The sequence below is a fragment of the Astyanax mexicanus genome, chromosome 2, assembly GCF_023375975.1.
Source record: "Astyanax mexicanus isolate ESR-SI-001 chromosome 2, AstMex3_surface, whole genome shotgun sequence".
Taxonomy (NCBI): domain Eukaryota; kingdom Metazoa; phylum Chordata; class Actinopteri; order Characiformes; family Acestrorhamphidae; genus Astyanax; species Astyanax mexicanus.
The window spans coordinates 30,592,340-30,617,565 of NC_064409.1; the positions used below are offsets into that span (position 1 = coordinate 30,592,340).

At 37.9% G+C, this 25,226-nt stretch overlaps 4 protein-coding genes across 6 annotated transcripts in view; 2 read left to right on the forward strand and 2 right to left on the reverse strand.

Annotated features, from left to right (window-relative positions):
* LOC103031542 (clathrin coat assembly protein AP180) overlaps positions 1 to 2,659 on the reverse strand; it is a 45,392-nt gene extending 42,733 nt beyond the window's left edge. Inside the window, exons 1-2 of one of the 2 annotated variants that reach the window (XM_049474202.1) lie at positions 2,255 to 2,648; positions 1,629 to 2,090 (exon numbers count right to left, since the gene is read on the reverse strand). In XM_049474202.1, coding sequence (XP_049330159.1) covers positions 1,629 to 1,758 — 130 coding nt within the window. In that variant the 5' untranslated portion in view covers positions 1,759 to 2,090; positions 2,255 to 2,648. Of the gene's footprint in view, positions 1 to 1,628 lie in introns of both variants that reach the window. The other variant, XM_022671532.2, reaches the window with a different exon arrangement.
* The window catches only part of ada2b (adenosine deaminase 2b), a 210,196-nt gene that overhangs the window by 72,015 nt on the left and 112,955 nt on the right, over positions 1 to 25,226 (reverse strand). The gene's annotated exons all lie outside the window — the stretch shown is intronic.
* On the forward strand, positions 11,038 to 14,467 carry c2h11orf98 (chromosome 2 C11orf98 homolog). Its single transcript, XM_007256034.4, has 4 exons — positions 11,038 to 11,112; positions 12,273 to 12,397; positions 12,737 to 12,834; positions 14,036 to 14,467. The coding sequence occupies exons 1-4, from the start codon at positions 11,077 to 11,079 to the stop codon at positions 14,152 to 14,154; spliced, it is 378 nt and encodes a 125-aa protein (XP_007256096.2). The 5' UTR covers positions 11,038 to 11,076; the 3' UTR covers positions 14,155 to 14,467.
* On the forward strand, positions 15,703 to 23,758 carry mansc1 (MANSC domain containing 1). Of its 2 annotated transcripts, none has more exons than XM_015607538.3 (4): positions 15,703 to 15,816; positions 20,228 to 20,520; positions 21,154 to 21,294; positions 21,462 to 23,758. In XM_015607538.3, exons 2-4 carry the CDS (start codon positions 20,277 to 20,279, stop codon positions 22,454 to 22,456), a joined length of 1,380 nt encoding a protein of 459 aa, XP_015463024.2. In that variant the 5' UTR covers positions 15,703 to 15,816; positions 20,228 to 20,276; the 3' UTR covers positions 22,457 to 23,758. The 2 variants fall into 2 exon arrangements, with proteins under 2 accessions (XP_015463024.2, XP_007256095.2); XM_007256033.4 differs by lacking the exon at positions 15,703 to 15,816 and adding an exon at positions 17,917 to 18,393.

Genomic DNA, 25,226 nt, shown 5'->3' on the forward strand with positions numbered 1-25,226 from the left:
TAGTCTGGAGCCTTGGTCTTGCTTATACAATGTAAACCACATTAAATTGTTAAGACAGAACCTGAAGCATGCAAGCAGTTCATGCCTGTAGACAGTGCTGGGCGGTGTACTGGAGGCAAAATTAAAACCAGTATGCATTTTTCACATATCGCCTTACTGCTCTAGGTGCTGCAGAGCACTGTGTAGAACAGCACCACAAAAAAGCATACTAGCACAGCTAGTATAACAGTTAGTACAACAAGCTAACACATTGGAGTAATGGCAGCTCCGCTTTGTGTGGTCAAATGCTCATCTCGCTCTGTCCTGCCTGGAGAGAAATAAGTACAGCACTTTATCTGAGGAGCTCTTGCTGCTGTCCCATAAGTGTGTTTATCCGAGTAAAATAGACAATAATTATTCACTCAGAAAGAGACAAATTAATTTGTGCAATCGATCCACAGCTTGGAAACAAAGTTCCTCTTGTTACCCAGACAAGCTCAGAATCTGTGCGGAATTTTTTACTCAGCACAAGTGACAAAACTCCATAAAACTCAGAATACAAGGTACAAAAAAGCTTGTAGAAAAAGCAGTAACTTTAGCCCTTTTGAATGTCTAATTTCATTGTTTTTTCATTTATTATTAAATGTCTAGTTGTGGTCTTCAGTGAATGAATGAATGCCATGCAAGCCATTTTTTGTTATAAAATGTGCTCAGGTGTTTCTATTTAGCCCTGCTTTATTTCACTGAATTACATGTCTCTGAAGAAAGACAGGATTTGGCTGTCTTGGTAAAAGGAGAAATGGTAAAATATGAAGGGAGGTGTGATTCCAGGACCAGGGTTAAAGAACACTGTATTAGATGGCACCAGATCACAAGTCCTGTTGTGGTGCTGAAATGGACAGCTCCATACGACTCGGTCTAGAGCGGACACTTTCAGTCCTGTCCATTGTGACTACTAAAAGACATAGAAGACTGGCTGGGGACACTGTGTCAAAAATTGAAGATTGATACAGTACATGGACAAAAGTAAAGGGACTCCTGCTTCACCTTCTTTACTGTTCAGGATTTTTTATGCAATTCTGAAGCACTGCTGTGAGGATCTGATTGCATTTAGTGACAAGGGCATTAGTGGAGGTTGGACAATCACCCCACCTCATCCTCAACACCCTAGTGCAATCTGAAAGTACTAAAAGGAGCACAATCATTCCACAGTTTAACTGCTCAATAAGGGGCTTTATTCATATATAGGTTCACATCCATGTGAGCAATGGGTGCCACTTACAGCAGCTGAATGTAATCATTAGAAGGGGTGTCTACAAACACGTGGACATGTAATGTACGTGTTCAGTGCTTAGAATGTGAAATGTTTGTAAAAGTTCACATAACAATGATATCTATTTGCTAAGACCATTAAATTGTAAGTCTGATCTTAATCTTGTTATATTAACAAAATATTCTGAACATGCTTAATTCTTATACATTATTTGTATTATTATTAGAGACAGTGAGGAATTTGCTGTATCTCAGGGGCTTCAAACGAGCCAACACACACACTGAGTGACTTCCCCTTCCCCCACTCCACACAAACTCACAGACACACACACACACACACACACACACACTGAACTCTACAGTACAGGCACACTTACAGTCCAGGTGCTTCTTCTTGGGCGCCATCACTTCGTGCGTGGTAGCTTTGCACACAGCTCGCGCCACGTCTGACCCGGTCAGTTGGTACTGCGCGGCGGCGATACGGTCAGTCAGCGTCTGGCCAGACATTTTCCCCAACAAGCCACTTCAGCTCACAGCAGAAAGACGGAGCACCACGCGCACAGGCTGCTTCACCGACTGAGAAAAAAATGAAGGCCTCCTTTTCCCACCGGTGCCTTTTTCCTTACTTCCTGCACCAGTCAGTCAGTCACAGGCCGAGCCGCGTCCCCTTACTAACACGCCTTCAAACCGCACGAGCTCGTCACGCCTCACAGCACAGCACAGCGCTCACACAGTAACCCTCCGCCGACATCAGGGACCTACACCGGCCGTCCTCTCCCGCTGACGGGCCTCTTACGTAACTAACGGCCTCCGGTGGAAACGCACCGCACACTGCGTATCTGAGGAAGAGGAGGAGGAGTGTACGGTTAAATAAACGACAGTGAGGAGAATATAAACCGAGCTCAGGCTAGAGGCTAGCTAGTATTTCAGCCGAAGAGCGACGAGCGGTTAACTAATCCCCACTGAAGCTCAACCAGCAGTCAGCCTCGGTCTGCTAGCTCACCTTAGCTAGCTAACGGGTTTACAGCGATCAAACGACGGACCCCCTCCAGTCCGGAGACACGGGACCGCGCCTGGAAATTAGCTGATATACACAGATATACCGTGTGTAGACGAGGGGTTAGCTGTCGCTGTGACGCGCGGTGTCCTGAAGGACTCTCCGGTCCGTCTCCGCCGTTAATGAAGTGAGGAGGAGGAGCTCGGTCTGTCCTTCACTACACTACACTTCACTATGCTACACACCAGAACACACCACCGCCCGCGCTGAAAGGGTGAACAGACGCGGCAGTAGCTGTTTTCTACAGTGGTGAAATGTCCTGCGCTGCTGCTGCTGTGGAGCTGCTGGCCGTTTCTGATGGTCCTCTAACCTTCTCGCTTAGCGACGAGTCACGTGACCCGCGGGGACCGCACTCCGCTTTGAGTCTTAAAGGAGAAGAGGAGCAGCCCTTTAAGGGTTAAACTGCCAACCCCAACCCCCCTCCTCCTCCTCCTCCTCCACACACCCAGAGCACGGATAAACCCTGTGCCTGAAACGCGAGAAACGCACTCTCTCATTTTTAGGAAGCAGTGAGGTCATGAAGGTCCCTGTATCTGGATCTAAAGGCAAAAATACGTCCTGATATTGTCATGGTGTGGACAGCTTACTGCTAGCGTTTAGCTGTGATGTCAATTAGCTGTTAGCATTTGGTTCACTCATTAATATACTATTAATTATGTAGCATTAATCTCCACAGTAAAACAATCTTTCTGATTTGGGTGGGGTCGACATGCCAACACACTAGATTAGAAATAAAACAAACAAGAAGCTACTGAAGTGTAGACTTTCAGGTTCACTTCGCTTAAAAAAATCCTGGGATGCTTTTGCAGTATGTTTTGGGTCATTGTTCATTAGTACTGTTCAGCCGATTAATCTTGCTGAATTTGGTTGAATCTGAGCAGGATGTATAAGCCTGTGCACATTAGAATTCATCCTTCTGCCTTCTGTCACATCTTCAATGAACACTAGTGGCCCAGTGACGTTAAAAGCTGTGCACGTCCATACCACTACCATGTTTAACAGATGTGGTGAGCTTTGTGTCAAGACGTTCCAAGCCTTCTCCATACTTTCTTCTTCCCATCATAGTTGTGGTGGAGGCCAGTCAGTCCAGCAAAACCGATGCACTACAAGACTGACTGGTTTGAGCTAATAAATTATGGAATAAGCATGACATCATTAAAATAAAGTCTTTAATCATATGGTGAATGAAAATCCCTGCAAATGGAACACCTCTTATCATGCTAGGAGTGAATGTGGAAAGAAGAAAATTAATTACTATTGATGTGTTGCCTTTTAGTGGTAAACCCAAAACCTCCTTTAAGACTGTTTTCATCACAAAGATAAAAATAATACAAAAACAGTCAGAAATTGTGGTTAAATTGACTGTGTTCAAACTTTTTATTCTCACATACATCAAATATTTAAAATGAATAGGATTTTTTACTTGTGCCAGTTAGCAGAGTCAGTGTACTACTAGACGAATTTAAACCAACAGCTTTAAAACAAGGTTCACAATATCATGGTAGAGGCCAGTCAATCCAGTAAAATTAAAGCACTGCTGAAATGACTGGTTTGTTCAAAAATATGTGGAACAAGGTTGTGGACTGGATGACTGATCACCAGAAGGAGTTACCTAGGAGAGATCATATGGTGAATGAAAATCCTTCTAAATACTCTGTACAGAACAAGCTGAAGAATTATTGACTCTTGCTAATAATCATAAAGAATGAAATGTGAAGAAAGTATTATAATGAGGGCGAAATATGACTTACTGTTGTGTTGTCATTTAGTAATGGTCGCTTCCCTGTTGTTTGTCCCAAAACTGCACTATCAAGGCTCCATCACATTAGCACGTCAGCGTACAGAGATAGAAGACGAAAAACAGCAATTTGGGGTCAGATGGAATAAATCTGATTTTCTACAAATACAAACAATTCTCACATACTGAAAACACCCTCATAAAATATAAAATGTACTGTTTAGTTACAGGGGTTGTGGTGGAGACCAGTCAAATACAGCAAAGCTGATGCATTCCTGGACTGACTGGTTAGCAAACAGATGTAAAATAAGATGGATGACACCCTTGAAGGGGTTCCAAAATGTGTGAGATCAAATCATTTCTGCTATTACTCTTTTTTTTAGAACATGCTACAGAAGTGTGAATCAAAACAAAAAGAATCGACTTACTGTTGTGGTTACACATACACAGAAACCGTTTGTGATTAAAGTAATTAATTGTTTGTTCTGTAAAATGAGGCTCAGTATTTTTTATGGTTCTAGATCTTTATCCTGGGTTCCGTCCTGATTCCTTATCATGAAGATAACATTTTAAAGAAAACATGTTTCATGTCTCCACAGTAGGGCTTGGTGGTATTGTAAAAAAATAATCTCAGTACTCTTTAAATATATGAACAATTTTCTTTAAACAATTTCAAATTTTCCCCATTTTTTTTCTTTTTATCTGGGCCAATTGTCCCACTCATTCATTCATTCCTGCAACCCAGCTGTACATAACCTACAACTGGTGATGCTACAACACCAGGAGGGTGAAGACTAGCACATGCCTCCTCCGATACATGTAAAGTCAGCCACCGCCTCTTATCGAACTGCTGCTGATGCAGCATTGCCGAGTAGCATCACAGTGTGCTCAAAGGAAAGCACAGCGACTCGGTTCTGATACGTAAGCTCACAGATGCCTTGTGCTGACTGACACCACTCTAGGAGTGGTGAGGGGAAAAGCACTGTCTACCCATCTAGAGAGCATACAAACAGCAAACAAACAGCACAAGTTAGTGCTGCGCAAAGTGATGCAGCATATTTTTTTATTTCAGCTGCTGGAGCCCTGAGGGAGCACAATTGGGCTTGCTCTCTCTGGGTGGGTTAATGGCACTCTCGCCTCACAGCGTGCTGGCTACTGGGCAATGCTGCATCAGCAGCAGTTTGAAAAAAAGGCAGTGGCTGACTTCACATATACTGGAGGAGGTATGTGCTAGTCTTCACCCTTCTGGTGTTAGGGCAATGCTAGTGATAAGATAGACATCAAGAATAATGTATAAATTGTTAAAAAAATATTAAAAGTACTTTACAGTGAAGGTTATTATTCCTCTTCTGACTGAACAAACTATTCTGAAAATCTTTATTAAGGTGTTTTGGTCATTTTAGCAGCCAATCAGCTGATTTTACACTCTTGTAAAGTAAATGATTGACAGAAAATATTATCCTTTGTTGAACCCTGATCTAATAGTGTACATTTATGTTACAAAAGCTATTTTCTGAAGCAACTGAAACCTCTTCATCCCTAATCTTCTGACAAATTAACACAGCTCTTCTAAAGAAGTATTATTTTTGTGTTTTTTTTATTAGATTCTACTGGTCAGATCATTTTTATTATCTATAGACAACTTGCTAGTAGTTTTTGCACAGTAACAACATTTAATGAAACATGAATAGGATAAAAGTATCTAAATATGAATTCTGTCATTTTGTTAATCAGTTAACCAATATAAAGTTTTATGAATGTAAAAACATATTAATGGGCCATTCCACCGAATGGGTGCCATTTGCATGTTGAAAAATTAAACTTTTTTGTATCTTTTTTTAACTCTAAATCTAATAACACATGTATTTAACTATTCAAAACATGTACTGGTCAATCTTACGCCACTTTACTTATTTTTTTATAAGGTTTCTAAGCTGGTTACAAATTCACGTGGCATTTAAAAAGCATGTTTAAAAGCAAGTCCATTAATTTCTTTGATTTTTTCTCAAGAAAGTCTTTATTTTAAAGGAAATGGTTGACTGCATGTTCAAATAATTGATATTTATGAAAAAAATTACTCCTGTTAATGACACTTATTCCTGTTACTGGAACTCATTTCTGTTACTTTTTTGTTTTGAGTAACAGGAATGAAAGTAACAGGACTGAGTTTTCAGCATAAAATTAGCAAAAACATGAAAATAGCTAAATGGGGCCTATGCTAATAGCATGAGGACACTGAGCACATTCTAGTGATTTTCCCCAAATTTTTATTTTAAAAATAAACAAATAAGATCTAAGAATTGATTTAGGAAACAGGACAGAGTGATGAGATTGACCTCCTCAGTCATAATTACAATAAGATCAAATATACAGAAAAACACTGATGAAGGTGTGATTTGTAGAATGTTTCAGATGGGCTAATGTGTTACGGTAACAGGACTGAGTGAAAACCCAGGGACACAACTAAAATGTGTATTTTAACTTACATTTAATGGATGGATGTGATTTGGAGTCACACAACATTGCAAAAAAATTACAAAATCTCTGAAGGTTTTTATTAGTCATATTTCATAATAAAGTTTATAGTTAGTGAGTGGGGACAGGTAACAAATGCTATTTTTTCAGTGTTCATATCTTACTTTTGCAATTAGGTCAATGTACAAGACACTGTTTTAAAGTTATTTTTGTGCACATTTATACAGGTATGTAATGGCCCAGTTTCGGCGGAATATACCCGAAGCTTTTGGGGTTGTTGTTGAACGCCATGGCCGCTGGATGGCAATATTAAGATACATGAGTAGAGAGGAGCTGGGGGATTGGGTTTTGTTTTAAACAATTTTTACATTTTTCGGATTGGAAAATAACAGGAAAAACATTCAAGAGCGGTTATTCTAAAGATAGAATGTAGATAGAATGAGTGTAGCAGGTGAGGGGATTTAAAATTCGCCATAAAATAGCCCATAATGTGATATTTAAAGGTGAGAAAAAATTCTATGACGCACAAGTTTAAGAGAAATATACTGTTTTAATGTTTCTTCTTAAACGTTTTTTTTAAAGATTGTTTAAAACATTTGTAAACCTTATGAACCAAGGATCTGGTCAACTTCATTTCACGTATTAATATACATCCATTCCTACATGTGACACCTGCAACACATTCCATGAAAAGATGGGACATGTCCTAGTAATGAGGTAAAAAACAACAAAATAGTGATGTGATTTCAAACATGTGATTATAATCTTAATTTCGTACAAAAACAGTATCAACAACAAACCTTTGTGGACCGTGAGAAGTTAAAATAGTGTTTCTCAAAGAAAGTTGGAAAGAATATCATTAAACAATTTAAAGAATTGGGTGAAATTAAACGGTATGGGCACAAGCCTAAGCTGAACACCCGTGATTTCCAACCCCTCAGACAGCACTGTATGAACCGTTTAACAATAGCTAATAGAATCACATGGACAATGAATTTATTACATTTTGAACAAACACTACAATACAGTACAAAACTAAAAGACTACAAGACTAGACTACAAAAAAAAGACTCTTTAACTCCTCCCATCGGGGACGGGATGCTGCTGCTGACTGTCTATCTATCTAACTATCTATCTAAATAACTGGATGAACCATCAGACAGTGGAAAGACATTAGTATTCTTGATGTTTTTTTGGAAAAAAAGGACACATTCATGTTATGGTATTGCACGTGGGAGTAAACTTCTATCATGAGATTTGAGAGAAACATTTACAGGGATATCCATGCATTTTTTCACAAGACATTGCAAAACCACATGTTGCAGAAATTACAAGCATTGTAATTAGGTACAGTAGTAATGACAGCAATAGTGTTGCTGTGATTATCTTCAATAGTAGTGTTACTTTGATTTGTTACAGTAGTTGAACTTGTGGCATTACTGTGATTAGATAATAGCAGTAGCACTATGATTATCTGCACCTGCGCTAACCTACATTTATTAAATTATTATTATTTCTCATGTGTTTTATAATTATTTTGTTTTCTAATATTTTTGGGGCATTTAACAATGTGGACTCACTGTCATTACATTGTCAAAGTGTATTGGCAATTCATAATAATAAAAAAAAAAACGATAAACAGATTATAATAAACTCTTACTATCCAAAAATAGTACATTAACGTCTACAGGAAACTTGCTCTAATATATCTAATATATTTTGTAACTTTAAATATACACAAAAGGGTAGCACGGTTCGTCAGAACACTGGATCTCTCGGCTGTTTTTGAATACAAATGAAGCAACAGATGTAGTTAATCATAAGTTTAAGATTTTTTATTTTTAATTAACCTCACTGTGATCTATAGTTTTTTAAATCCATATTCCCCAATTTTCAGCTTCTCTTCCATGGTTGAGAGGCAGCTGATTTGTGTGTATTGCTTGTATGTGTGTGGCATGGCAGCCTGCTGTTTCCTGATTGGCTGGATGCAACGCTGCGGCTGTATTCATTTGAAGTTGAGCTCTGCTGAACTTTTTGTTTTCTTTCTACATCCTCTGATTAATGGAACTAAAATGTCATGTTGATGTAACTATATGTATAGAAATTTTACTATTTGCTACACCTACCAGATCCTCTCAAGTTATAACCTACACACTCAAACTTTGCAGCTGTGACCCCTTTCCTCCCTTTTTGTAGGCTTCTCTTTCAAAGCTGAGGTAATAAAGCTTTTCTGTAGATTATGTAAATTTAAGTTTACATACATTTGTTGTGCTTCTTGTTTCTTGCCCTCTGTCCACCCATTGCTGCTGATGCAAAGTCTGCTGTCCAGCTGGGAGCTTCAGACAGATGGACAGTTCCATTTTACAGATGCCTTCAGCTCACCCACTGGGACTAGCACTTCCCCTCACATTAAACTGAAGATTGGTGGTGAACCTACCTGAATGCCTAATCAGTTTAATATGAAGAAGAGACACAGAGACTAAAATAGCAAAAATTATTGAATGTCTTGGGCTGATTCCATAACCAATAATCAGCACCTTGTTGTGGACAATACCAATATTAAAAACATAATTTAACCTTGCTGTATTTCTCTACTTCTAACCCGTCAGAGAAGGGGTGACAATATGTGCATGTAATTCATTATATAATATTTAACCGCTATGGGAGCGGGGCCATGGCTGTCTAACCCCTTTACAATTATGTGATTTTTTTGCATGGGCAATGCTATGCCCCTATCACTATCATTGTAAGCCTGTTGGAAGCATCAGCTAAAAGCGCTGAATTTCTGAATGCTGGGGAAGAAGCAGGGGCATAGCAGCAAATTCTGGGCCCTGTACACTCTCAATGTAAGTGGGCCCCTATGCATGCCAGTACACAAGGAATGTGAGCGAAAAATAAATCTGGATTGTCATGGGCCCCTCTTCCTACTCTGGCCCTGGGTAGTCAGGTCCACTTTTCCCCCTACTTCCACACCCATAGGAAAAAGAGAGAAGGGCTATTTGACAAAAGGTTGTACTCTTTATCATGTTTCACTGAATTCCATTTTACACCAGAGTTCTCCTTTAACATTGCTACATGTTTACCCTGCAGTTAGTGTCTTATCAAAAATATTCCTCCTAGTGCAGAGTTCTGTTCTGGACAACCACCACTCTGAGACCAGGACACATGTAACCTTCAATATAGGACCAGACAACACTGTTTTTTTTACAGCAAAATTGGAACCCCTGTGTTTTCCACATATAGCATCAAACATGTATGCTCTATAAATAGTGCAGTACTGGGTAATCTAGAGTATTTGTGGCAAGTATTAAGGTAGATATTAAGACATAGAGAAGATTGATAAGAAATTTGAAAGTGAAAGAAACATGACAGTTTAAATGTTAGTAGAACCTTTTATTCCTTTTACAAGCTCTCCTACTACTGTGCTGCTTGTACACATTGCAGAATAGGAGAAAACAATACACAGTTACTGGATCAAGACTGGCAGACCTATTTTACTCATCAAGTACTCAATAAAGAAAGTTATATAAAAAAAGAAAAAAAATCGGTGCCCAGCACAAGTGTGGTGGCAACAAAATACAAAGTGGTTTTTAATATATGTAATATGTAATATGATGGCATTATCTTCCTCTTATAATCAGAAGGCTGATAAATCCGGGACCTGTGTATGATCCGAATGCGTTTTTTAAATTTTCCCATTTTTGTTTGGATCATCAAATGAAAAACAGAAAATACTAGCAGTTTTCTGTTTTTTGGTTTTTGTGTGTGTAAATATTCAGCTTTATAATATTTTGGTCTTTTTTCGCATCCCTGGTTATGTATTTTCTTATATAATCTATTTTTTGTGACAGTTATATATTGACTAATGGTTGTATACTGTTGTTGTGCATGTAAATTTGAGATGATAGATTGATGGAAGCAGGACCGGATAACCCATGGGATAATTCTGTACTCTGGCTGGACTAGAGGTGGATAACCCAGGTCCCGAATTAAAAACCCATCCTAGTTTTGAACCAACAGTCTGGGCGGCTCAGCCACATATTAGCCATACACCAAACCGCCCAGGCAGCTGGTACTGGAATGGATTTTTATTTTTTGGACCTGGGTTACCCACCTCTCATCTGCACTACAGCAGCCCGCTGCAGCTCTGCCCTCTAGTGGTAAAGATAGAAAACTATACAAATAGAAAAGCTTAAAATCTTAAAACGCTGATTTTGGTCCGATAATTTAAGGATACCAAAATATGCGGATTTAAAGATCAATAAATCAAAATATTAGGCCAGAATAACATTTTAAATCACATTTAATTAAATAAATTAAACCTTTTAATTTACATTTGTATATTGTATATTTTTCATTTTGATTTTTAAAGATTAAGAATACCATTAATAATATAGCGGCAGTGTCTTTAAACAAATATCTATACACCAATAATTACACACTTGTTCGACACAATTTACTCGGGTTATTTTCTTAAATGATTTTTATTTAGACTTTTATTGTATATTGTGTGAACCGGAAGTCATATTTACAGGCTCCTCACGTTGTAGTAAGCATGGCTCCAGGTGGAAAAATCAACAAGCCTAAAACAGTAGGTGTTTTAACTGCTTTATTCCTGTGTGTTTCATTTATTTGTATGTTCTATCTGTAACTATATGATTGGGCAGTATTGGCTATATAGGCTTTATTAAAGGAGCAGCTGGGAGTTAATAAAGCTCCGTTAATTCATGGTCTCCTAATCTCTCTGAATTAAAGTGCAGTTAACTAACGTAGTTATTCTAGCTAACTTAGCTAAAAGTGTACAGTCTTTTAAATTCAGAGTAAAATGTGTTAATAGCACGTTAACTACATTTTGTGTGAACAGTTATAGTTTAGATTTTATACAAACACCGTTTTATATAAATACACAGTTTTACACGTAGAGAAATATTATCCTACGCTTATTTAACTTACTTATTTTTTTTGTACATTTTATATACAGTTTTACTTCATGTGGTGTGTTTTTTTTTTTTGTCTTCTGCAGTGCTGTCTGGCTAAGTTGAATTTTTCTTTTAAGTGGGTAAACAACACAGTTATATGATTAAATATGTAGCCATTTTAATTATTAATTAGTCTGTATAAAGTTAAACATGTTTAACAATTGCTTGTGCACCCTGTCATCTTGTGATAACACCTGTACTGACCAGTTGTGCTACCCTACAGTATATTTAAAAGTGAAAATACTCGAAAAAAGCAAGTAAATCAGAATTGGTATAAAAACAAATGTGGTGATAAGAAGCACATATCAACAGGTAGCACAATTCAAAAGAAAACTTGGCCCTTTAAGAAAGTAAAATTTGACGTCACGATCATCATACTGTGTTATTTCTGAGGAAATATTTTTTACTGAAAATACTTGCTGCTTGTTTAACAATTAATACTATTTTTATACTAATTTCTCATTGTGTCCATGCTGGCTGATTTAAAGCCTAACATGTATGCCCTGTTGTGGTAAAATATCACAAAAATTAAAATAATTTAAACACAAGATTTGCATATGAACATTAAAATGTGTCTTTAAACAGACCAAGAACACGTCAAACGATTCAAAATATTTACAACTCCAGGTTTCCCACAATTTCATCAAATTCTAGTTTTCATTAAAATGAGAGGAAACTACAACTAAAAATAACTATGAATATATTATTCACTTCAAATATATTACTTACCAATTTATTACCTAATTTGTAGAAAATAATTTTGAATTTGCAGGAATTGGGGAAAAATCTCTTCAAGAGGAGGAGAGTTCTGACAAAGCAGAGGAGGAAGAAACATTGCATTATTGGGGCAGTGGTGGACGAAGGCCTTATAACAAAACACCACCTGAAAAAAAGAAGGTTTGTGAACTGCCTGAAAGAGTGGCTAACGGATTCTCTCTTATTTAATTTCAGTAAATTCTAAGTTTGCAGTTTCAGTAAACGCTGCAGTACTGACAGTTGATATACTGTTAACTAAATTTAACAAAAAGAACCCAATTTCCCAAAAGTACATGCTCATTTTATATAGTAGAGAGTGATGCTTGCAGTGTGATAGCAGTGTGCTGCTTGCTTAACCATTTAAGATTTTTTTTAAAGATGCTTTGTACAATTTTGTTCTGTTTAACTACTAAGATAACTGAGATGTATCTATTTCAAGTTGAAATAATATTTTAATGTGTTTGTTTTCCTCTTGTACAGCACTAGTTCTAGGGCAAACATCACTTTGTCTGGGAAGAAAAAAAACAAGTTACTCAAGCAGCTGCGCCACATGGAGAAAGAAAAGTCAAGCATGCAAGGTAAATACAACAAACCTTAGAATACATTCAAGGAATTTGTGCTTGCTTAGCTTATAAGACATGTTTGCCTTTTATTTAATGAATCAGTCAACAATGGGTTGATTATGCTTCAGTGAGATGGTCTCTCAAACACTCCTGTTACATAGTGCGAGACATTATGCCAGTGTGTTTTGTGTACCACCCTAAGATTAATATTATATACCTTAATACTGTTACTAGACAAGTAGCACAGAGTGTAGACTCATTACAAGCAGCATAAATGCATAGCAGTAATGTTCAAGGCTCACAACCCAAATATTTAAAATATTTTTAAAATGATGTTTCTAAAATATTGTTTACATTGCAGCTGTTTCAGACATACAATACTCATAGTACTTCAAGCCTTCTTTATATAAAACATATAAAATGTTATTTTTCATAACATTTCATAAACATATGAAATGTTATTCTATTGCCCAATTAACTGGTTCTTCAAATAAAAGAAACCCTCACATACATAAGTATTTATATATATTTTAAAGGGTGTTGTTTTTATTTTTGGGGCAGAGGGCTATGTGATAAGTCCTGCCACAGTTACCTACCTGCATCTTGTTTACTGCTCTTTCTGTCTGCAGCATGTTAACTCAGTTTCCAGCCCATTTGCATGGTGCATAGTCTCATTTGTGTTCTCAGAGTGTGTTTTATTTTTTTGTGTTCTATTGGATGACTACATTTCTGTTGGAATCAGTAAAGTTTTCAGCCATCTGTCTAATTGTCTGTCTATGATTTGTAAATAACATTGTTACTGTACTTGACCTGAAAACATTCCTTTTCTCACATCAGTCTTTCTTGTGGAGGTAATGTGTTATGTATTTTTGTGTAATGTGAAGGTTCGACTGGCTCAGCATGTACACTCAATGTATCATCTAATTTTAATCTTTGGTCTTTGTATTCTATAACTACAGAAGGTACAGCCAGTGAAACCAGAAGCAGCTCAGTCAATAATAACATTATGTATGCATGACTGAACGTAACAATGAATATATGCAATAGCCTGTCTGTCCTAACTTTTTGCAAATACAACCTTGTCCTTTAGTAGTAAAGTACTTTGACATTTTCTTTCTATCACAGTTTCGTGATATGCAACCAACCACTGTTCAATTATTGGCAGTTCATGGCCACATTTGTGAACTCATTTGACACACATCTTTCTCTTTTATAGTTGAAACCGTTTCAGTGAAGAAAGCTCCTGCTCCTGCTGCTAAGAAAACTTCTACTGCCAGACAGCAAACAAAAAATCCCTCCTCATCCGCTGATGTTGAAATGATGGATGTGCAATAAATGAACAATTTTTTGGAGTTCACTGCAACTGTGCTTGACCAAAGGGACTGACAAATATTCACTAGTTATGGTGCAAGCTGTTGGTCTTCAGATGTGCACATCAGCTGAATACTACTGTTACTTGCTACTATAATGCAAGTCTTTCTGGTTAATAAGCCTTTGTGGATGCCTGTGCCTGTGTGTTAGGGATCCATAAAGAATATTTTTTATTGTTGTTTCTGCTGCCCTTTTTATAATAGTCCAGATATCTGCTTTATAACTGCACTCAGTACAATATATGCATAATAAAAACATATGATTGCAGATACAAATATACATGCCTCATTGGTGACTGTGATGATCCTGAAGTGATGTGAATTGTGTAAAGGCCAGCGATTTTTGAGCTCTTCCAATACAATGTCTCTTTAGTCCAGAAGCTGAAGTATGAACATCTGTCGACAACATTTAAAAAGACATTTCGATAAACCAGATTATACATACAAAGCGGGCAGGAAGAGGACCGTTAACATTTGTATCTCCATTTGTATCCTGCAGTCATTTCAGTTCTTTATTGGAAAAAAGACTTTTAACCCATATGGATCTTATTAAAATCAGTTGTGTGTTGCAGCTGAGTTTTGAGGGTATAGTCTTTTTTTATATATATTTATAAAATGAATTAAATAGTATTAAAAAAATTATATATACTAAATTTGCTTACCACTGGAAGTAAGATACATTTTTATATATTTTTTAAATTACCTCAGAATAAGTGATTAATATGTTAGTAACTACACAGTGAGTGTACTGTAACTGTAAAACTAGTGTATTCAGGGTATGAAATGTGCGTATGGATAAGGAATGCAGTGAATATATGGAATAAATATACCTCAGGCTACAAAATATGTTTAAATGATTGTATTAAATTTAACATCATATATGGAATTCCTTTGCAACATGATATAATTGCTGTTATGCAAAAGCATAGTTCCAAAATGACATTCACAGAATACTTATAGAATATAGACATGAGTTATAGAATATAAACATGTTTAATCCGGGTAATTTGTGAGCATAAACAACTCCTAGTTACTTTGATAATCGAAAGTAAAAAATATATATAATAAATAATCCACTAATATAATACTTTGTTGTTCTGTAATTACAGACTGTAGACCTTCTGTATCCCTTCATACTTTATAATCCTCCTTTTACCCTGTTTTTCTATGGTCAGAGCCCCATAGGACCATCACAGAGCAGCTTCTATTTGGGTGGTGAATCATCATCACATGGACATGATTATGGTGTGTTGGTGTGTGTTGTCTTGGTATGAGTGGAACAGACACAACTGTGCCACTGGAGAGTAGCTACTTCGATGCAACTGTTGGAATCTGTAGTTTATTGCCTGCATCTGCCAACATCTCATTTACCAACATTTGATGTCTGCATCTGTTTAACTAAACACTGCCCCACTAACATTACTGACTTCCTGCCACCAACAACAAGCATGCTCTTCTTATCAAGTGCACCTGATAAAGACCTGCTATATACCTGATTATGTACCTGATTATGTGTAGCAACTTACATGCTGTCAGAATGTGTTTCAAAGTCCAATTCCGAGCTCTTCACTTACAGCAAGGATCTTCACCTACCTACTCTTCATGGATAAGCAGCTCCTAGCATAAGGTATGAAACAACAAACATGTCTACTAAAGTTGCCGGTATACTTCAGGTTCTACTTCATTTGTTTACTTTCCTTTGTGTATTTATGTTCTTCTAATTTTTTTTAATAGTTTTTCATCATATTTATTTCTGTAATAAAGAAAACAAGGTTTCCAATTGAGGTGCTGTTCTGTTGAGTTGTACCTCTTACGCACTGATATGTGCCACTGACCGACTCACAATTTATTTGGTTTTAATTTTGTTTTTTAATGATAATTAAATTTTTCTCTGGTGCATCATACGATCTAAATTTCCTGGTAATATTGAAAAAGTTGTGATTCAGGTTTAAAAAAAAAAATGAAAGTAAAAAGAATTTCTTATCACATAACCTTTGATCTTAGATTTACCCTGCTACAGGGATTTAGGTCATTAGCATATCTAGCATATACTCCTGACCACTGGAAGCATTTATAACCTATCAAAATATCTACCCTGTTTTATTTAATCAGCATTAGCAATAACTACAACATAGCCCCGATAGCAAAAGTATGTTGTTTTTCCATTTCTGATGCACTAAAACGCTGTTTATCTCCAACGTCAGAATTGATTGCTTTGATCCATTAAGCAATAATTTAATGTTATGAGTGTACATGTATTGTTTTGTTTTAAACTTGGTGTTACATGTATATGTAAACATGTATATACACTGCCTGGACAAAAAAAAGGTTACACACACTAATATTTTGTTGGACCGTCTTTAGCTGTGGCATTGTTTCGATAAGCTTTTACACTGCCTGGTCAAAAAAAAAAAGTCACCACCTGGATTTAATTAAGTAAATGATCTGGGGTTGCTGCTGGGTCCAAGTCTAGATTCAGCAACAGTAAGAATGAGGTCAGCTGACTACCTGAATATACTGAATATAGACCAGGTTATTCCATCAAGTTATTCCATTTTTTCCCCTCCCTGATAGCTGATAGCACGGGCATGTTCCAAGATGACTTATCTGGCTGGAATTGTGGAAGAGTGATTCAGAGAGCATGAGATCATCATTTTTACACATGATTGTTCACCACAGTCCAGACCTTAACCTCATTAAGAATCTTTGGAATGCGCTGGAGAAGACTTCGTGCGGTGTTCAGACTCTACCATCATCAATGCTGCAAGATTTTGGTGAAAAATTAATGCAACACTGGATTCAAATAAATCTTGTGATGTTGCAGAAGCTTATCAAAACAATGCCACAGCGAATGCGAGATGCAATCAAAGCTAATGGCGATCCAACCAAATATTAGTGTGTGACCTTTTTTTGGTGGCGATTTTTTGTTTTTTTTGCCAGGCAGTGTAGATAGTGTTGTATTTTTATATATTGTACATTGCTATTTCAATGTTGAAAGGGACAATAAATAATAGTCTGTTATTATTTTCACTGTTATTGTAAGAATTATTATTTAAGGAGCACATTTCATATAAAAGCATTAATGTGAGTGTAGAACAGCTTGCACTATTTATAAACTAATTCATTACTTACCTCAGTAAGTCATTTATTAACTAGTTAACCAATTAATTAAGAAACTATAAACTCTGCACCTCAGTAACTGCTGTGATCATGTATGTCCCAGTATGTTGCATATCTCTGTACCTTATTCTCACTATGCACATTATTATGCCGTATCGGTACTGCACTGTCCTGTCTTTTAAACTGTCTCGTCTAAAGTGTTTATTCCAGTGTTAAAGTTTTATGTTGCACATTCGTTACACATTTTCACTTTATATTGTCTATTGTATTGTTGTTCCATGTTGCACCATGGTTCCGGACGAACGTAATTTTGTTACACTGTGTTCCTGTACTCAGATGTAATGACAATAAAAGCCTCTTGACTCTTGACTTGAGCTCAGCAAAACCATTCAAAATCTTTAAATGAACCTTGATTCAATGTCAGAATTGGTGTCAGAACAGTAACTGATGATTATGAGACCATTTTAAATAAAGGTTGTCGTTGTTAACATTGAAAATATGTAGTGCGACCAAAGATGAACGTTTGTTTGATGTTCTCTGCTGTCAGGGATACACTCCTGTAGCACAACTACACCGGGCAGGCAGCGTGTGACGTCACCGTCCTACCAGTCGCGCGGAGCACACAAAGAGACTGAAGTGGGTCAGAGTGGAGGAACGCGAGCGTCGGCACTGCGGTCGGTGCCGTTTAATACCGCGCGGTTTGGACCGTTTATTTCCGCGCTCTCGCTTCGGCCCCGTGTTCTAGTCGCGTTTCCCGCCCCCGCGTCCTGTGGCGAGCTGATCGGAGCAAAGGTCTATCCAGCGGTGCTCCGCGCGGAGCGCAGCGGCGTCGAGCGGACAAAAGAGTGTCGGGTCTGAGAAGCTCCTGAGGAGCGAGACTCCTCCGCGCGAGCCCGTGACTCCGAGGACACCATCTTACAATGCCTCTGCCCGCACGGGTCTTCCAGCAGCGCGCGGGAGAAGAACAGCACTGTGTGTTGAGATGGACCCCGACCCCTCAGCACGACTCATCTGCATAACCCGCCCGCGCGCGCTCGGCAGGCGACGACGTTGACCGGGGTCGCCCGGACGCTTTCGGTGCACAGTAAGTGAGATGGCCCAGTGATGAAGACAGACACAGGAGCGACTGTAGCGTTAGCTCGAGCGGAGCTACCCGAGTTAGCAGAGAAAGCGCAGAGAACCGGGTTTTAACCAACAAAAGAAGATGTCTGCTGGCTTTTAGGGCCGGATAAAAACACAACGTTTCATATTTCATTAAGATTGCATCATGGTCTGGTCGCAGCTCGGGGTGCCCTTTTAAATGATGCTCGGTATCCTAGCGACGCTTCAGCTCAGCTTCAGCACCAGAAGGGAGGCAGGCCTCACTTATAGCAGGGCTCCCCAGCCAGCTGGAGCAGTCTGTGTGTTCTCTACCCAAAAATTTTGATGTTGTTTCTGCACCATGAAGTGCACCATATCAGGCAATTACACAATTTTTCTGTTACAGACTACATGGGCTCTACATTGCCGTCCAGAACTATTAGCATCATCGCTCAGAATCAGCAAACAAAAGATGTTTAGTGAGATAAAATCAGACAAAGACAAAGCATAACAGTAATCTACTGTAAGAACACACAAAAGGATGCAATTCATTGTCTTTTCAAGGTTTGCTTGCTTGTTGACTGTACTCATCTTCAGCTGACTTCATCTGTGGCACTAATATTAATCAATACACTCAGCCCATGACTCGATTCACATACTCCCAATATATTCCTACCATATGATACTTTAAACAAAATCTGATTGAAGAAAAAGAACTACAGTATGTGTTGTTGCATAATCTTCTAATAAGACTACAGTTGGGAGGTGGGAGGAATGTGGTATACGAGATGTTTACGCTATGCTGGAGTGGGATGTTGATTGGCACAGGTTGTCTGTAATTGTTGGTTTTCACACAGTGCAAATGCATTACATATCATATTCAACAGCATGCCTGTTTAATACAATTTAGATTTTAGGTTTTGGTCATGCAGTATGATGAACATTCAGTGCATTGTTTAAGTATTTGTACTATTCCTTTCCTTTACACAGTTGGAACTGAGGGTACAAGCTTTGTCATTAAGTTTACAGTACCAGTTAAAAGTTTGGACACACTTTTGCTCATTCAGTATGTTTTCTTTCTGTATTGTAAATTTAATATTGAAGACATTAAAAATATATAGCAACAAACAAACCAGAATATGTAACTGTCAAATGTCAAATGTGCACACTCTTGGTATTTTCTTGGTCCTGGAGGTGCTGAACAATAGTTGTTGCTTTTCCTTTACGCGGTGAAGCTCCAGCTCTTCCCAAGAGAGAAGAGAATTGTGGAGGTCAAACATTGTATTGTTTAATAATTTCATATGTGTCACATAATTGTTCTCATGTATTTAATATTAATCTACACTGTAAAAAAAATAAAAAAAAATAAAGAACTTTGAATGAGACAGTGTGTCAAAACTATTGACTGGTACTGTATATTTGCACTGTTTGTGCTTGTACAGTACCATTTTCACTGAATGTACCAATAACTGTTAACAGCAGCTTGCAGAGATTTGTAAATGAACATTGGTTAAAAGACTGTAAACTGTAAAAGTGTTGCAGGAGTGCTATTCTATTGGAAGTACTTCTTAACTGAGGCTAATTTTAACATGCTAAAGTTTCATTACAAGACTGGTAAGGAGAGTTCAGTTAAACACCAAACCTAAATATAAAAGTTTTTTTTTATTTGATTTGTATCAATTATATTGGCTTAGAACAATGAAACAGAATCATTGAACTCATCTGCTTGTTGAAAAATCATTTGTCGTACACCATTGTTGAAGTGATTAAGGGCTGATACTTCTAATACCCCCACCAAACTTTTTTTTTTTTTACTCATTTTAAACTTTTCCCAACAGGACCGTGCTGCCACCTGAGAACCTTCTCGAAATACCAAGCCCTAAAGCCATGGCGCTGGCCCAGCAAGACTCCTACAAGGCAGCTTTGCTTCTCCTGATGGCTCTGCTTCTTCTCAGAGCAAGTGTTTCTGCCTTGGGCTCCAAAGGGAAGCTGTGTTATTCCAGGCAACACAGAGATGCCATTGTAAATGTACGCGTAGCAGTGGAAAGCAATGGGGCTGTAACGAGTACCAGGGTAAAGCAAGCAGAGAAAGACTGTATCCTGGCCTGCTGCTCAGAAGAGGTGGCACCAGGTAGGAAGGCAGAAGCTATATTTTTATCTTAGGCTCTTTTTTTTAGCTGAACATGCTAAATATGGACCAAAGCATTACTTGATTGATTCTTAAAAGAATAGCTTCACTGACTATCATTTAGATTCATTTTTATTCTGTGACCCAAATTCCCTCCTCTGTTTACTGTAGTGAATTGGACTAAAATTAAAGATGCTTAAAAAAGACTTGATTCTTGAACCAGATTAATTATGATATCCAAAAGTAACTGCTTTGAAAATATTTCTCATAAATGTGTTTAGATTAAAAATGTTTTAATCAGGTTCATATTAGCTTTTTTTCCCTCTTTTACCTGGTGTTGTTGTATGTAGACTTTGGATGTAGTTACTGATTAGTAATCTTTAGGGTGCAATAAAAGTTATACAGAATACAGTGGTAATGCAGTATTTTCATTAACCTACTTAAATAAACGGTAAAAGTCCACACTTCAAACTTGACTGCTTTATTCCAAATTCATGGATGTGGTGTTCAGAGGCACAAGGAAATGTGTTAAACTGTTTGGTATGATAAAGTTTTTAATTTAGGTTTATTGAGTGGTTGAGTATATGATTAAAGGGCTTATAATCTGCAGTAACTACCACTTTACTTGTCTCACAGGTATAAAGTGTAACATGGTTGTTTATAAGCCGTCAAGCCAACCAGGCAATGACAACTGCTACCTGTTTCATTGTGAGACTGAGCAAGACTGCCCTCTAATGTCTGCCAAGCCTGGGATCAACACCTATGATATTTCCAAAGGTAAATTCTTTCAGGAAAAAAAAAAACAGTTGCTGAATGTTTTAAATCAATACCTTATACTCAAATACTACTAAACCCCTATGAACCATTTATATCACATTACTTTTACTGGATTTGTTTCATGGCTGCAATTAATGATTGTGTTTTATTGCTTTGTGAATTTGAAGACATGATCCATCCCACTGCAAAAGGAAACGGCAGAGCGACTGTCATGCCCTTCATTCACGCCACTCCAGGCAAACAACTGATCTCTACTCACTCCACCTCAACGACCATGAAACCAACAACCACAGCACCAAGGATCACACCTCCAACTACGACAACAACCATACCCCCGTCCACCACCAGCACTACACAACCCACTACAACCACCACCGCAAGTACAACCTTACCTACGATCACAACCTTACCCACAACCACCACCACTCAGTCTACAACACTCTCAACCACAACCACCACTACCACCACCACCACTACCACCAGCACTCAACCTCCTACTGACCCTTCCATCATTCTGGTAACTATGCCTGTTGTTACCATGCCTATCACCAATGCTACCACAACAGTTGCCACAACAACAGCAACAGCTACAACACAGATCACCAGTACTACCACCAAAATCCCATCCACAACATCACCAACTACCAGTCCAATTACTCAGCCACCACAACCACCTCAACCACCCCAGCCACCTGCAAAACCAAACAGGCCTTTCAAGAAGCCATTCAAACCACCAAAAAAACCCACCACCAAACCTCCCACCACCACAACCACCACGCAAAAGCCAACAATCACTTCAACAACTCCTCCTCCGCCAACTACTACAACTATTACAACCACCACCACTACTACAAGTACTACAACAACTACAACTGCTTGCACAGCTACAACTGAAAGGACAACTGTAGTGTTTGTAGAGATGAATGACCTAAAGAATGGGGCTTTAGAGCCTGATAGCCTGATGCCTCCGGCAGAGGGCTCTGCCCCAGACAAGGCTAAGGGGCTACAGATGACCTGGAAAAACGGTCTGGTTGCTGTGGTGGTGGTCATGCTGGTCTGCTTCACTTTGGTCCTGGCCATTGTGGGCCGCAAAGCCATGGAATCCTTTGACAGGAGACACTACACAAGACTGGAGCTCAACGACCTGCACTACGAAATCTGACTTCTGACCAAATTACCCATAACAGAAAAGACAATCCTGTTGAATTTTAAAGTGTATTTTTCTGTCCTCTAACTGGAACAAGAAAATACTGTATTTTGATATTTAGGGAATTTTTGGCTTAGGAAAATGAATCTGTTCCCCCACACAAGATGTAACTGTAAGATACTGAGGACTAAATTGGAGACTGAGAAAAGATGCAGGGATTAGTGCTGGGGGGTTTGGGGGGTGTTTGAAAAGCAATACAATGAACTCAGGAAGGCTCAACATTTAAAATAAAGCACTCTCATGCTGATGAACATCCATTGCTATGGCAAAGTAGTGTTGAGGCCCCACACAAAGGTTGTTAACATTTCCATGGTGCAAAAACAGGCATTCAACATTTAAGCTGTGATAGGAAAGCTGTGCATAACCACTTCTTTCTGAGGCTTCAGTTCCCATTTTTGTCTTTAGTTTGATTAAGATACACCCACGGCAGGAGCGGTACATGAATAATTTAGGTGAGCAAACCAAACTGCAAATCAAACAATTAGTTAAAAGTTTAATTGGGTAGCCACAGATAAAATATTATACAACAAAATAAAGACTAGTTGTTGTTTTTTTTGGATGTGCTAAAATCAAATTGATAAAAATAGTTTGCCATAGTCTTTAGTACCAGGCTGGAAAAGAGTGCTGTTCTAACCATACTTGGCGTGTCTGGTTTCTTTGCCTTTCTTTTCACTTTGATAAACAGCTGTATTTACATTTAATCTCACCAATACACAGGAGATTCACTGACTGATGCAAATAATTACATTGTGGCGCACTTCTACTTTGTCCTACACACATTTTGAATAAATACTAAATCTTAAGGGTACGTTACACTGGATGTGCACTATTTTCATATAAAGAACTAGATGAATAATTAACTAAATATACAGTGTGCGTGTTTAGAGCGGGTGCCGGTTTTAGACACTGAGGTGGTCTGAGGCTGAGCATTGTAACAAGCTTAAGATAAGTGATTGTATTTTTGTTTTTTTCCTAATATTATTATTGGATGTAATGTGACTGTTGACCACAAGGTGGAAGCAGTCCCTCACCACAGTTCTACACTATCCTGGCATGCAGCACAGCCACCTCTTACAACACAGCTTGGTTTAAGTTGCACAAATGCTTTCTTTTCACAATTGCTTTTAAATTTTATATCATTCTACATTGATAATAATGGTTTGGTCTTGTTTCTGTGACTTGTTGCCTATTTCAAGGAAATCAATTAATGTACTTTTTTTCTCTTGCAAGAAATAAAATGTCTTTGAATAACACATATATTTGGGTAAATGAGCAGTGTACTGTCAATGATCATAGACAAATTAACATTTTGTTTACAGCAGTGATGATGTAAACCAAAAACTGGATTTAGAAATAGCTAAACAAACTGGTAATTTATTAAATGCTATATCTAATGTAGTATAACAAGAATGTAGTTCCTGGTAGCTAGTGCAAAGACATACATTTTCACAATTGGAATAGTTAACAATATTAAACATATTAAAAATATCATATATCTTCAGAAGTGGGGCTAATGGTAGTAATCTTCATTTATTTACATTTGATAGGCAATAAAGTTTAAAAAGACAGATGACAATGATAAATTATTTGTTAATTTTTTCCATGATATTTGTGCTAAAAACTACACTGTATGTCCAAATGTTTGTTAACACCCTTTTTATTGAATGCATTGCTGACACAGATGTGCAAATGCACAGCTAGTCTAGTCCCTCTAGCCAGATTAAACACTCTGGAGCAGAAAATCATGAACCTACTTGTTCCATGTCTAATGTCATGTGTGAGGGATATAAATCCCACTGTTTAGAGCTATGCAGCAGTGAAACTGCGTTTTCTAGAATGATGGAGCTCATTCAAATACTTTTGGGTGGGATGTGTTTGGGGTAAGGGGGTGGTTCTCCAGAATCTATTAGAAAGTCTCCCCTGTGCTGTAGAGCCAGTATCTACAACAAAAGCATAATTAACACATTTTTATTTACCTTTAGGGAAAGAACAAACCAATGAATGAGCAGATGCCGTGATACATTTGTCTTGTGTAACTTTGACTCACAGACTAATCTGAACAATATTGCTTACATTTGTAAGAGCCGGGGACAAAATTAATGCATTACCAATTTTTACTAAAGTACATTAAGTTCATCCTGAATCATTGAAAAACTAAATTGTGTAAAAATAACATGTCAGTGTTTATTCACCACTGTGTGAGATTTGGCATTTCCTGCTTTTGGGCTCCCCCTACAGTTGGGGAGGACATGCTGACAGATACAGAAGCATCACTGAAAATAAAATAAACACATCGACTGATGTGATAGGGTTATATTACAGGATTTTGCACTGAATTAATTAGGTTATGCAGAAGTTCTTTTATCCTGCTTCACGGAGGTGCCATTTGCCACCAGGCAAGACAGAAACAGCTTTGGACCCTAAGCCAAACTTTAAACTACAATAATGACTGTGCAAAGATTGCAACTACCAGTGGCGAACTATGGTTCTCTGATGGGCAAGAGCTAATAAATAAAAAGGGCAAAACATGGGGCTTAGATATTCTAAAGGGGGTGTGGCTAAACCTAAAATACAAATGGATGGAATAGATCTAGGTTTTAACTATGGGAATGAGTTTTTAAAACTTTGAGCACTTAACTGGGCACTTCATTATATTTTCTCACATATAGGAGAACCCATTTTCTCTACTGAAAACTATTTGGACAGTGTCTAGCAAGGGTGGTAG

Coding starts and splice junctions, on each gene's coding strand:
- c2h11orf98 (XM_007256034.4), top strand. CDS start 11,077: ATGGCTCCAGGTGGAAAAATCAACAAGCCTAAAACA. Junction 11,113..12,272: donor AAATCAACAAGCCTAAAACA/GTAGGTGTTTTA, acceptor TTGAATTTGCAG/GAATTGGGGAAAAATCTCTT. Junction 12,835..14,035: donor AGAAAAGTCAAGCATGCAAG/GTAAATACAACA, acceptor TCTCTTTTATAG/TTGAAACCGTTTCAGTGAAG.
- mansc1 (XM_015607538.3), top strand. CDS start 20,277: ATGGCGCTGGCCCAGCAAGACTCCTACAAGGCAGCTTTGCTTCTCCTG. Junction 20,521..21,153: donor CTCAGAAGAGGTGGCACCAG/GTAGGAAGGCAG, acceptor CTTGTCTCACAG/GTATAAAGTGTAACATGGTT. Junction 21,295..21,461: donor CACCTATGATATTTCCAAAG/GTAAATTCTTTC, acceptor GTGAATTTGAAG/ACATGATCCATCCCACTGCA.